At 48.1% G+C, this 13,475-nt stretch overlaps 1 protein-coding gene across 2 annotated transcripts in view; it reads left to right on the plus strand.

The window, feature by feature from the left end:
* Nucleotides 1-7,114: 7,114 nt before the first annotated feature.
* The window catches only part of ABCB10 (ATP binding cassette subfamily B member 10), a 34,172-nt gene continuing 27,811 nt past the window's right edge, over nt 7,115-13,475 (plus strand). For both annotated transcript variants that reach the window (XM_047088637.1, XM_047088638.1), the window contains exon 1: nt 7,115-7,748. In XM_047088637.1, coding sequence (XP_046944593.1) covers nt 7,232-7,748 — 517 coding nt within the window. In that variant the 5' untranslated portion in view covers nt 7,115-7,231. The remainder of the gene's footprint in view (nt 7,749-13,475) is intronic.

The following is a 13,475-nucleotide window of genomic DNA, read 5'->3' on the forward strand; positions in this document are numbered from 1 at the left end:
AGAGGAAGAGAGAGAATCCCAAGCAGGATCTGTGCTGTCAGTGGGGAGCCTGATGTGGGGCTCAAACTCATGAACCATGAGTTCGTGACCTGAGCCAAAACCAAGAATTGGACGCTTAACCGACTGAGCCACCCAGGCGCCCCCTTCATAAAATTTATTTTTTAATATTTATTTTTGAGAGCCGCCTGGGTGGCTCAGTCAGTGAAGCGTCTGACTGCAGCTCAGGTCATGATCTTGTGGTTCATGAGTTCGAGCCCCGCGTCAGGCTCTGTGCTGACAGCTCAGAGCCTAGAGCCTGCTTCAGATTCTGTGTCTCCCTCTCTCTCTCTGTCCTTCCCCCACTGGCGCGCTCTCTCAAAAATAAATAAACATTAAAAATACTTAAAAATAAATAAATAATAAATATTTAAGACAGCTCCAGGGGACGGGGAAGACGATCCAAAGTGGTCTCTGTGCTGACAGTAGAGAGCCCAACACAGGGCTTGAACTCACGAAATGTGAGATAACGACCTGAACTGAAGTCAGACGCTTAACCAACTGAACCACCCAGGTGCCCCAGAATCTGGCTCATTTTTTAGTTCTTTTCTTTTGGTCACTGGTTTGGCCCACAAGAACTTTCTCCCCACGCCGCTGCCCCGCTCCATATTTTCATCTTTAAATTCTCCTTCGCTCTCATGACCTTAGGCCAATTTGAGACCCTTACATCACCCTCTTCTCTTGTTTTCACAGTTTTTTAGGAGTCCTCCTGCCCCAGGTATGTTCAAAGCCTTGTGACAGACCTGGACAGATAGCTCTGGTAGAAACTGGTGTTGATTTTTCTATGTAATGGCAATATGAGGTCTGTAATTACATTATAGGTGTGAGATTTGTGTGTCTTTATTTGTTCTTTTTGTTACTCCATAGAGTTTTGGGGAGCAGGTATGAGAAGCTTCATATTTAATCGGCTTCAATTACCAGACGTTTCCCCTGGCTGCTTTATTTTTTTTATATCCTAGATTCACTTCAGCAAGTTTAGAAATTGCTTTTCGTGGGTTTAGTTGGAATTATGTTAGATCTATAAATTAACGTGAGAAAACCAACTTGGCTGCTAGGCATGTGCTTTGGAAACTGATTGCCAGAATTCAACTCCTACCCTGCCATCTACTATTTGTGTGATTTGGGGTGAAATGCCTCGCCTCTGGGGGCCACAGCTTCTTCATTTGTTTAAAAACAAAAGAAAACAAAACAAGGGATGCCTGGGTGGCTCAGTCGGTTAAGCATCCAACTCCTGATTTCGGCTCAGGTCAGGATCTCATGGATCATGAGCTCGAGCCCCGTGTTGGGCTCTGCATTGCAGGGAGCCTGCTTGGGATTCTCTCTTCCTCTCTCTCATCCCCTTTCCCTTAAACTAAATAAGCAAACATTGAAAAAAAAAAAAAAAGACCCACCCCCTAAAAATGTAGTGCGATTATGTGTATAAATTGCTTAACATAGCACCTGGTACATATCGAGTAGTATTCAGTCTGTATATCCAGGAAAATATTGCATTTCTTCATTTTATTTAAGTCTTATTTCTACCTAAGCACAGCTTTATTATTGCCTTCACATTTGTCTTGTACATTCTTTTTAATTTCTTAGGTGTTTTACCTTTTTATTGCAATTATGAATGCCATTTTCCGGCAGTGAATTCTCTACCTTCACACCCAGGAAAACCTATTTTTTGCCAATGTTGGGTTCAACTGTCTTGTAGAATTCTCTTGTCGCTTCATTATATTTTCAGTTGACTCTCTTTGGTTTTTTTTAAGTAAAGAAGGATATAATTTGCCTGTAATGACAATTTCACCTTTCTCTTGTCCATAACTACACCTTGCTTATTTTTGTCTCTTGCATTGGGTAGGACCTCCAGCACCACGTTTCACAATAGCGGTGATAAGTGGCATCTGTGCTTTATTTCTGGTTTAGATAAGATGGTCTCTGATCGTTCACTAGTAGGTATGATGTTACCTAATGGCTTGATCGAGATGCTTTTTCTCAGGGCACTGATTGTGCAATGTGGCAGTTCTATTCTTATCATGTTAGTTTAGTAATAATGTGTTTTTTCTAAGTCTTTTAATATTCTGTCGGATATGATTTGCTGTGGTTTTATTAAGGATTTATATGTTGATATTTCCCTGTGTTTTGCTTTTGGTGGTGATCTTTGTTAGATGTAAATATTAAGGCTAATGAATTTCATAAAATGGGTTAAGAAGTCTATCTTTTTCTTATGCTTTCGAATAGTTTATATACCAGGGGAAACATTTATTCTTGAAAAATTTGAAAGAAGCCCTCGACACAAGTATTTGTAAAACTAAGCAAAAATAAAAAATAAAAATAAATAGCCCTCAACACAAGAGTTTGTAAAGATAAGAAAAAAAAATTTTTAAGTTTTCCTCTTTTTTCTACATAGGAGGCTATCTTTTATTGTTTTCTTAATTTTTTAATAAATACTTTTAGCATATTTTTTAAAAAGCTTTGAATGTGTGTTTTGGTTTTTTTTGTTTTGTTTTGTTTTGTTTTTGAGAGAGAGAGAGAGAGAGAGAGAGCGTGAGCAGGGGAGGGGCAGAGAGAGAGGAGACACAGAATACAAAGCAGGCTCCAGGCTCTGACCTGTCAGCACAGAGCCTGATTCAGGACTCGAAGCCACAGACCGTGAGATCATGACCTGAGCCAAAGCTGGATGCTTATGCGACTGAGCCACCCAGGTGCCCCCACATATTTTTTAATAGATGTTGGAAAATCCAAAAAGACACATACCCTAATACCCTGGCCATTCACTTCTCCATAGAGAAAACCACTGTTCCTTGTGTATCCTTGCAAAGATACTCTGTTAATACATGAGTGTGTGTGTGAGTATATATATTTTTATTTTTTACTTAAATAGAGCATACTATACATGCAGCTCTGCACCTTGTTTTTTTCATTGTATGTCTTACGGTATGGTTCCAAACTGGCGTATGTAGAGTTGCCTCATCCTTTCTAAAGATTGCATGGCCTTCCACTGCCTGGATATACCCCAATTTATTTCACTGATGCCTAATGCTAGACTATAGTTTCCAGGCTTTTTAAAAAAAATTTTTTTAATGTTTATTTTTTTGAGAGAGAGAGAGGGAGAAGATAGGGGAGAGGGAGAGAGAGAGAGGGAGACACAGAATCTGAAGCAGGCTCCAGGCTCTGAGCTGTCAACACAGAGCCCGATGTGGGGCTTGAACCCATGAGCTATAAGATCACGACCTGAGTTGAAGTCGGAAGCTTAACCCATTGAGCCACCCAGGCGCCCCCCCTTCTTTAAATTACTTTTCCAGTCTTGTGATATTATAAACAATACTGCAATGAATCTTTGTATAAATTTATCATTCCATACATGTGAGAGTGTATATAGAATTTAAATTCCTAGAAGTGACACACCCATTGGAATGGCTAAAATTCCAAACAGTGATAACACCAAATTCTGGCAAGGATGTGGAGGAACCGAAGCTCTCATTCATTGCTGGTGGGGATGTGAAACAATGCAGCCACTTTGGAAGACAGTTTGGCAGTTTCTTACAACACTGAACGTACAATCCAGCGATCTCTCTCTCCTTTGTGTTTACCAAGAAGAGGTAAAAACTTTTGTTTGTATAAAAACCTGCATGTGGATGTTTATAGCATCTTTCTTCATAATTGCCAAAACTCGGAAGGAACCAAGACTTCCTTCTGTAGGTAACTGGATAAACTTCAGTACAGACGAGGGATTATTATTCAGGGCTGGAAAGAAATAAGCTATCAAGCCATGGAATGACATGGAAGAAACTCAAAGGCCATTACTAACTGAAAGGAGCCAATCTGAAAGGCTACATACTGTACATAGGACATTCTGGAAAAAGGCAAAACTATGAAGACAGTAAAAAAGATCAGTGGTTCCTGGGGCGAGGGGGAAGGAGGGATGGATAGGCAAAGCAGAGGATTTTTAGGCAGTGAAACAATTCTGTATGATGTTGTAATGGTGGATACATGTCATTATACATTCATTCAAATGTACAACACCAAGAGTGAACCCTAATGTTAACTATGGACATCCATCAGTGGACTCTGGTGGGGGTGTTGTTAGTGGGGGGGGGGGGGAGGCTGTGCTTGTGTCAAGGCACGGGGCAGGTGGGAAATTCTGTATCTTCCTTTCAATTTTGTTGTGAACCTAAAACTGCTCTGAAAAATAGTCTATTGTTAAAAATCCTGGAAGTGACATTGTGCGATCAAAGGATATATGTATTTACATTGTTAATAGATATAGCAAGTGCTTTCGTGGAGCAATTGACATTTTTCACCAACATGTGGACACCTCACCCTCATCAAGGCAATGCAGTAAAACTTTTTGATCTTTATTCAAATGATTGAGGAGAATCATGGTATCTGCTTGTCATTTTAGTTTTCATGTCTTCTATTATAAATCAGATAGGGACACCTGGGTGGCTGAGTTGGTTAAGCGTCCAACTCTTGGGTTTCAGCTCAGGTCACGATCTCAGGGTTGATGAGTTCGAGCCCCGTGTCGGGTCTGGGCTGACAGCTCAGAGTCTGGAGCCTGCTTCGGATTCTGTGTCTCCCTCTCTCTCTGCCCCTCCCCTGCTCGTGCGCTCTCTCTCTCTCTCTCTCTCAAAAATAAATATTTTTTAAAAATTGATACCCTACTCCTCCAATATGGCTTCATCTTACTTTAATTTACTATATCTGCGACCACTCTGTTTCCAAATAAGGTCACATTCTGAGATACCAGGAGTTAGGATTTCAACATATCTTTTTTGGAGGAACACAATTCAACCCATAACAACCTTCCTCTAGAGTCTTTGGGGAGGGGGTGAGAGAGAACGTAAAAGCGAAAGATGCCGAAACCTTCTGCTTACACTGCATTCAGCCTGCCTGAGTCATATTGCTGAGATAGTGACAGCCTCAGCCTTCACTCTAAGCACACAATGCAGATGAGTTACCAAAAACTTCAATCTGGACTTCGGAGGAATTTACAAAACACTTCTGCCCCACTTCTGCACCCCTTCCTGGTTCATGCTTGAGGGAACTGTATGTAGGCTCATCTTTCAGCCATTGCCTCGCCACTCCGGTCCTTGACTGGATAACCTGCAGGCTTGAATTAAGAGAAAAAGAAATGTACAAAGAAAGGTCAAATGACAGCCCCACCTCCATCCTTATCAGATCAGAGACCTCACACCAGGAAGATTTTTGTTTGCTTCTTGTACTGCCCATGGGGGCGGGGCAGGGCAGGGGTCCTGCTGTCCACATGAGCTCCCTGTTCGCCCTTTGAGAGGTACAGGAACCCACAGGTGGAACTGTTCTCCAAGTAATTCCACTGCTCTCAAGTTTCCGTCAAAAGACATCCTTTTTGAATTCAACACCTGTTGCCCACTAAACCTATTAAGAGTCTATTCACGGAAGGCCAGATTTTACTGCTTGGTTCAACCACACCTCTACCAAGAGCGCTTTCTGTCTGTCATTGGTCAGGATTTGGACTTTTGTTTGTTGTCTCAGGATTAATGCACAGGCTTTTCTTGCTTTTCTATGGTGTTTTATACTATACCCTGCATCCTAGAATTTAGACACCGATGAGAGGCTAACCTAAGTCATGGTTAACTTGGGTGGGGATTCCATGCTCCCCTGGGTCTAAGAGGTTGGCATTTAGAGGAAGGCATGCTTCCTGCTCACTTCCTGCTCATCAGGGCATTTGAAGCACTATTTAATTCCACACCACCTTTCTATGATCAGTACTTCCTCTCAAAAGTCCTACACTCCTTACCTACCAGGGCCCCAAGTAGGGTGAGGTAAGTGAGGCACTCTCCTGGGGGTGAAACTTAAAGGGGCCTAAAAAGTGTCCGTAATCAAGATAAATAACACTTTCATGCAAAAATAGAAAGAATAATTGGCAAAGTAGGCCAGCTGCTAACTGCCTAATTTTGTAAATAAGGTTTTTAGGAATGGGATTAAGGTGGGAGGAGAGAGGCAGGATTGTGCAAATGAAGAAATGCATTTGAAATTTTGATACATTGCTCATGATGGATTTTTTTGCATTAATTTTGATTTTAAAAAATATTGCATTAAAATATTTATCTTGATTATGGGGGTTTAGGGTTTTTTTTCTCGAATCCATACATTTTGCGATTGAAGCACGTGTCTCTCACTAGCCTTACCCTCGTATCGGCTTTGTAAAATTACGAGTCAACAAAAACTCAATCCACCTTCTTCAGCCACGCCTCATACATGTTAGAGAATCAGGCTGGTCCCATCCCTAATCCCCCAGCGTACAGATGCCTGCACCTTGAAGTCTCCTTGCGTCCCGGTGGGTTTTAAGATCCTCTCCTCTGGCTTTCCTTGCAGGTGCATTAAAATACTACATTGCATTTAGATTGGTCTTCTGCACTCTCAGCAGCCGGGGTGTCTCGACCATGTGTTTTTGCACTTCGGCTCAGGTTAGGAAATGATCTCTTCCTTTCCTCAAAGTTATCCAATTTCACGGCTCGCCAACCACCTCCTCCAACCACCACGCCTTCCATAACCGCGCTGACCCGCAGCGGTGTCCTCTCCAGCAACGTTCTGCGTTTCAGTCCGTGCTCGGCCCTGGGACGTAGGGTGACAGGACCGGCCCAGCCAGGGTCGCCGGGGCGGCGGACCCTCCCCGAGCCCAGACCAGCTCGCTGTCGGGCCGCCGCATCCCTTCACCGGTCATCGTGTGATCCGGTCTGCGCGCTCCGCCGAGTCGTCCGGCGTGAGAAAGGGCTCGCAGGTTTTTACGGGAAGGGACTGAGAAGCGCGAAAAAGCTCCCCGCACGGTAGTGCGCAGGCGCAGCAGCGCCGGACGCTTTCTTCAGCCCCGTCTTTGGCGCCGCCGGCTCCGCGCCCCGCGCTCGGCAGCCCGGTGGGGGGCGCTGCGGGGAAGGATCCCCCGAGGCGGGAGGGGGCTCCTTGGAGGGGGTGTGGTGCGGCGCCCGGGTCGCCGCCCTCAGGGGCGGGGACCCGTGCGGGCGGAGGGCCGCGGCTAGGACGGGCATGGGGCGGGCGCGACCCGGGGCGTGCGCGGGGGCCGGGGGCCCGAGGAGAAGGGTGACGGCGGGTGACAACGGGCGGGGCTGCGGGCGGCGCCGCGTTCACGCCCTCTGCTCGGCCGGGCCGGGAGGGTCCTCGGCCTCTGTGCGCGCCGGGCCGGGCAGGCTGAGGCGCACGGGGCGGACGCGGCGCCATGCACGGCCCCCCTGCTTGGCCGCTGCGGCTGCTCGTGTGGCGAAGCCCGGCCGCCAGAACGTGGGCCCCGGGCGCCCGTGTCCCGGGGCCCCGGCCGCAGTTGACGGGCCTTTGGCCGGCGCGGCCTTGGGGCGCGGGGCCGCGGCTCCTCGGGGATGCCGGAGCCGCGCGAGGCCCGCGCCGCTGGACTAGCGGCTACCCGGGCGGGGGTCCCCGCGGCCCCGGGGGCGGAGCAGGCCTCGCGCGGCTCCTGGGGCTGTGGGCGCGGCCCCCCGGCGCCTGCAGGTGCTGGGGGCTCGCCGGGCCCGGCGCTGCGCGGCTCCCGCGCGCCGGGCTCCCGGGCGGCCCAGCAGTGGCCGCCCGGGTCGGGGACGAGGCCAGGCAGCGCGGGCCGGCTTTGCCTGCGGCCGCGGCGACTCCCAGAGACGACTCGCGAATGCGCTCCCCGGCGGCCAGGCGTTCGGATGCCCGGAAACTTCTGGGGCTGGCGTATCCGGAGCGCGGGAGGCTGGCAGGTAGGGCTTTTTCTCCGTCCGTTCTCTTCCCAACGCTGGTCAGCACCCCTTACAAAGCGCGTGGTCCCGCGACCGCCGAGAGGGGACACCGCGGGGGCCGCAGAGAGACCCTGGGCCACTTGTAACACTGGGTGTAGGGACGGGCTGGCTTCTTACCTGGGGATCTCCACCAAGAAGGGCTGGGTGGAGCGCTCACCTCCCGGTAGCACTGTCGAGCGTTCAGGTTGGCCGAGTTGTGTTTTATGTTTCTCAGCTTGACACATGATACGAGTGGAGCAGTATTTCATTATTGGAACCTTTGGGTCTGTTCTGCTTTGGCATTGCCAGTATTCTCAGAACGGGCCGCGTCCCTCCCCCCCCCCTTCATTGTAAAATTTATTCTAGCCAAAAATATACCTATTTTGTATTATACACTGATACTACTTAAAAACATTTTTTGCCTTAGACAAGTTTATTAAACAGCATTTTTTTTTTTTTGCTATGTGAAGTAAAACAATCTAAACCTTTCAGATTTGTCTCATGTGCTTTTTGCCTCCCTCAATGGTAAGCAGGAAGTTACTAGCTCTTCAAAAAAAATCAAACACTGCCTACCATCAGTGATCTGTAAACTCCAGAAACTTTGAGCAAACTATAGACCAAACCCCAACTAAATCATAATTGAGTAATTTTTTAAAGAAATAAAAGTGAATGTTTTTAAATGTGTATTTTTTTTGAGAGAGAGAGCGTGAGCCGGGGGAGGGACAGAGAGGGGGACAGAAGCAGAGGGGGAACTGAAGCAGGCTTCTTGCTGTCTGCACAGAGCCTGACTTGGGGCTGAACCCACTAACCGAGGGATCACGACCTGAGCCAAAGTCAGACACTCAGCCGACTGAGCCATCCAGGCGCCCCAAAATGAATGTTTCAGAACAGTTTTCTATAGCTCCTCGTTTTTAACCATAATTCGGGAAATGTTGGCCTTTTAAGATTTAAAAGTTTCTGAGATTCCCCTAAATCTTCATTTCTTTAATAAATATTTATTGAGCCCCCTCAGTGTCTGGTGGGCCATGGGTTGCATGGGTGAGCAGAAAGAAACACAGTTCCTGTTCCTCCTAGGGCTTTCAGCTTAGTGGGGAAGAAACATAAATGAAATAATCATATGACTGGAGAGAAAACTGCAACCGTGATGAGGGCTTGGGATCGAGGCCTGTGAGGTTGTCAGATGCAGCCCTTGAAACAGTGAGAATCCCACACGCTTTGCCGCAAATCCCCTGCTTTAGAAAAGATTTTCCAAGAGAGTCATTTGCAATGTAGGGCAGGTTGGTGCTACGGAGGAGGGCAGATAGGGAGAGAATGTTTCTCTTCTTACTGTTGAAGCTTAGGGGAATTCTTGGTATCGCTGAGGTAGAAAGAATTTATGTCATGGCTCACTTGATTGTACGTAGATTTTGATGGAAATAAAGATCTTTTACTCTATTAAAAGAACATTTTGAGACCGGAAGACCCCACTGGACTGTGAGCTGCTTGAGAATGGCGCTGGGTCTAATTCTGTCTAGTTCTTAGCATGTGTGCTGCCTAGAGCAGGGGCTCCGAGTGCCTGAGGTGGAAGAATAAATAATGGTACAACCAGGCCCAGATTGAGGCCCAAACGTAGAGACCCTGAACCCTACAGGGTGTGTCTGCCATTCCCATATGCAACTCAGAGTGAGTGCCAGGAAAACCAGGGGTTTTTAAAGTTTATTTATCTATTAAGAGAGAGAGAGAGAGAGAGCGTGCGAGGGAGTGGGGGAAGGGCAGAGAGCGAGGGAGAGAGAGAAGCCCCAGCAGGCTCCACGCTGTCAGCACAGAGCCCCACGTGGGGCTCGATCTCACAAACCGTGAGACGACCTGCGCCGGAACCAAGAGTTGGACACGTAACCAGCTGAGTCACCGGGGTGCCCAGTTTTGTTTTATTTCTGAGATATTAGGCGCTGAGAAGGTTTTTTAGGTGTCAGGCTTTGCTGGTGCCCACATGGGCTCGGCACCATGGGTAGCCTAGCCCCGCATCTCGCGTGCCCATCATCCCTGTACCTTCTTACTCTGTTCCCACATGTCCCACCACGCTGGTATGTGGAGCAGTAAAGCAAGAGCTGCACCGCCTTTTATTATAAGAAGAGCTGGTTTGGGGCGCCTGGGTGGCTCAGTCGGTTGAGCGTCCGACTTCAGCTCGGGTCATGATCTCACAGTTCGTGAGTTCAAGCCCCACGTCGCGCTCTGTGCTGACAGCTCAGAGCCTGGACCCTGCTTCAGATTCTGTGTCTCCCTCTCTCTCTGACCCTCTCCTGCTCATGCTCTGTCTCTCTCTGTCTCAAAAATAAATAAAACATTTAAAAATTTAAAAAAAAAAAAAGAAGAGCTGTTTTGATCTGCCTCGCTGAATAATTGTGAACATTTAATCCGAGAAAGGCTGAGGTTGGTTCACTAATTCTTCTAAACAGACAATCAGCACGTGTTGTACCTTATAAGGAAATCTGATGAAAAACCCTTACTAGGACATACGGTTTCCTTAAAAGTCATTGTGTATGATATATTGAAGCCAATCTGGATGTTGGCATTTGTGGGATCAAAAGGAAGTGGGGTGTCATGTCGTCATTAATTTGTAACTTATCATCATAAGGGCAGCCTCAGATGTTGGCACAGCTCTTCGAAATGCTACAGATAAAGAGCTGTGTGCGTGTGTGTGCGCGCATGTGTGTGTTACAATCAAGAGACCAAAAAAAAAAAAAAAAAACCCGAGTTGCAGAGAAGGAATTCCAATGTTAACGTGCTGGTTTTTAGGAAAACAAACGCAAACATCCTTTTTTAACAATTCAGCCATACATCTGATTAACGACATTTTCCTCTGTCTTCAGCAATTTGCTGAGTATGCCACCTGAAGTGCGTGACCGGGAAAGTTGGATCTTAAGTAATTTGTGTCAGAAACTGTAAAATCAGGGTCTGCCATTTGAACTGTTTCCAGATGTGTGTGTGCAGAGAGCGGTCTTAGCGTCACCCACACCCCCCCCCTCCCCCCCGGGTCTTCTAGAGGCACTGCAGCCCCTCACCCGCCCCTGTGCCCCCTCCCCTGCTACCCACTTGCTAGAGGAATCCGCAGCCCATCTTCCTACAGCTGTGGCCCACAGTGGTGCTCTCCGGTCTCACTGATAACTCTTCCTCTTATCCCCTTGGCCAGAAGGAGTCTTCAAAGATACAGGAGCTCACCGAGGAGCCCCTAGTGGACTGCTGGGATAAGAAGTCATTTGTCAGAGCCCCTTGCTGTGCCTGGCAGATAGAGGGGGACGGTGGAGGGCTCTGACCGTCCCATTGAGTTAGGGGCAGGGAGCACTGCGTGAGCTGATCTCAGCAGTGAGGTGTGTGGGCCGTTGGGGTCCTGTGGGGTCGTGACCACAGTGCCAACCTGGAGGTGCACACAGAGACACCTTGCCAGGCAGGTTCCCGGTTACACTGTGCAAGATACACCACACCCCTCCACCCACACTGTTCAGTTGAGGCCTCTGTGGAGGACCTGGGAGGGTGCCTCTCGCTTAAAATACTGATAAGGGCTGTGTGCTTTGAGATTAGGGCCATTCTGAGAACCCCATGCCCACCGGGAGCTTTTGCTGAATGTATAAGTTATATTTTATGAAGTGACCAAAAACAATGAAGTGATAAAGCCAGTGAATACGGTAAACAAGGAGCGGATGAGCAGTGCTGAGAGCGACTATTCCCTGAAGTCCCCAGTCAGGACAGAGGCTCTGACAAGGACAGTACTAACTGGCACATGAGGCTGCACCTTTGAAATGGGGACTGCTCCAGCAAGCGGGGGATGTTTGTTTGCTCTGGAGACACCATATATCAGAGAACGCCTTAACGTTCTGTAGCTGTGCTATGAAACGTGTTAGCATTGATTTAAGTGGAAAGTGCATACCAGATTTTAAAAGAACTTGGTATGAAGAAAAAAAAAAGTGAAGTATCATTGTAGGGTTCGCTATTATTTTTATGTAGATTACATGTTGCTTAATAACTTGGATATATTGGATCAAGTGTGTTGTTAAAATTAATCTTACCCACTCCCTTTTACTCTTTTAATGTGGCGATTAGAAGATTTAAAATTACATAGGCGGCTCAGTCGGTTAAGCGTCCGACTTCAGCTCAGGTCGTGATCTCGCGGTCCACGAGTTCGAGCCCCATGTCGGGCTTCGTGCCGACAGCTCGGAGCCTGGAGCACCTGCTTCGGATTCTGGGTCTCCCTCTCTCTCTGCCCCTCCCCCACTCGTGCTCTGTCTCTGTCTCTCTGTCTCTCTCTCTCAAAAATAAACATTAAAAAAATAATAAAATTACATGGGTGGCCGTCATGTCCCCTGAGCAGAGAGTACTGGAGGCAAAGGCAGCCCCCCCGCCCCCCAATTGCAAATATGACCCAGATGCCTCAGTCTTCAGCGCGTGCTGACGGTCTGGAAGGTCTTTGTTCTGCGTGAACCTAAGAAGTTTCCTAAATGCTCTGCTTCCTGCTAGTCCGCCAGCCCCTCGCGTCTTCACTTCCTTCCCTGTCCAGTTTAGATGCCAGGCGTCTTCACCTCACCCTCGAACCTGGAGTATCTTCTACTCCTTTGTTCCCCATGGTACCCACCTTGCATCCACGGAAATGTCTCCCAGATGCCTGAAAACTCAACATGTCCAAAACCCAAAGTTGCCTTCCTCCCCCAAACTGCCTTTTCTGCTGCCACTTCTCTCAGAGAGTGGGCTGCTGCGTGAACCCCTTTGCCAAAGCCACAGACATTCTTGACTCCTTGTGATGGGGACAACGGAAGCGCTGTCTACTTACTATGTATTGTTTGCTAGATATCGGGCACCGTACCAGATGCTTTACATGTATGCACTGAATTTTCTCCTTGTGGTATCTCTATGAAAGAGGTATTATTTTTATTGCCGTTTTACAGATGAAGAAACTGAGGCACAGAGAGGTTGAGTGACTCACTGAAGGTCCAACAGCTAGACGGCTAGAGCTAGGTCTCAGTTTAGAACCTACCCTCCTAACACGCTTCCCAAATCCAGGCAATTCTCGGGTCCTCTGGAGCCTCGTTCCTAAAAACATCTGCAGTCCTTGTCACCTTCCTTGTCCCCTCTGTCCCCACCCTAGTTCCCCCAGGCCCCCTTGCCTGAAACCCTGGAACACCACACCGTAAGCGGTCTCCGTCTGCGGTCATGCTGGCCTCCAGTTCTCTCCTTTCACTCTGCAGCCAGAGCGGGACATTTAAAATGCAAAGCTGCCTGTAGCACTCGCCCGCCTAAAGCCCTCTGACAGCCTGCCACACTGCAAATTCCCTGTTCCGCTTCACAATCTGGAGCCCCCCGCCTCTCCACTTTATTTCTCAGGGCTGCCTTTGTGTCACGAGGTCCCTATTCCAGCTCTGTCCTGCAGCCATTCTGCTGCTTCCTGGCCTGCCCCGACCCCAGGCTCATGCCGATTTCTCTGCTTGGAATGTAGGAAGAAGAGGAAGGCTTTGTGTCAGAACAGGGTTCTGTACTATATGAACCGGGTGACCTTGGGCAAGCGCCCTCACCTCTTTGCTGGAGTTGCCTCTAAAATAATGAGGATAAGAGGGGTGCTGGGAAGATTCAAGGAGCTAATGCCTATCAGAGGCTTCAGATCGTGGTGGGGGCTCGTTTTTGTGCTTCGTCTTTAGTCCTGGAACGACACTGGGGATAGCTGTACCGGCCCGATGGTCAGAT

This window comes from Lynx rufus, unplaced genomic scaffold (genome assembly GCF_022079265.1).
Source record: "Lynx rufus isolate CCGP_SWC_20201006 ecotype Redwood Valley unplaced genomic scaffold, mLynRuf1.p SCAF_25, whole genome shotgun sequence".
Classification (NCBI taxonomy): Eukaryota; Metazoa; Chordata; class Mammalia; order Carnivora; family Felidae; genus Lynx; species Lynx rufus.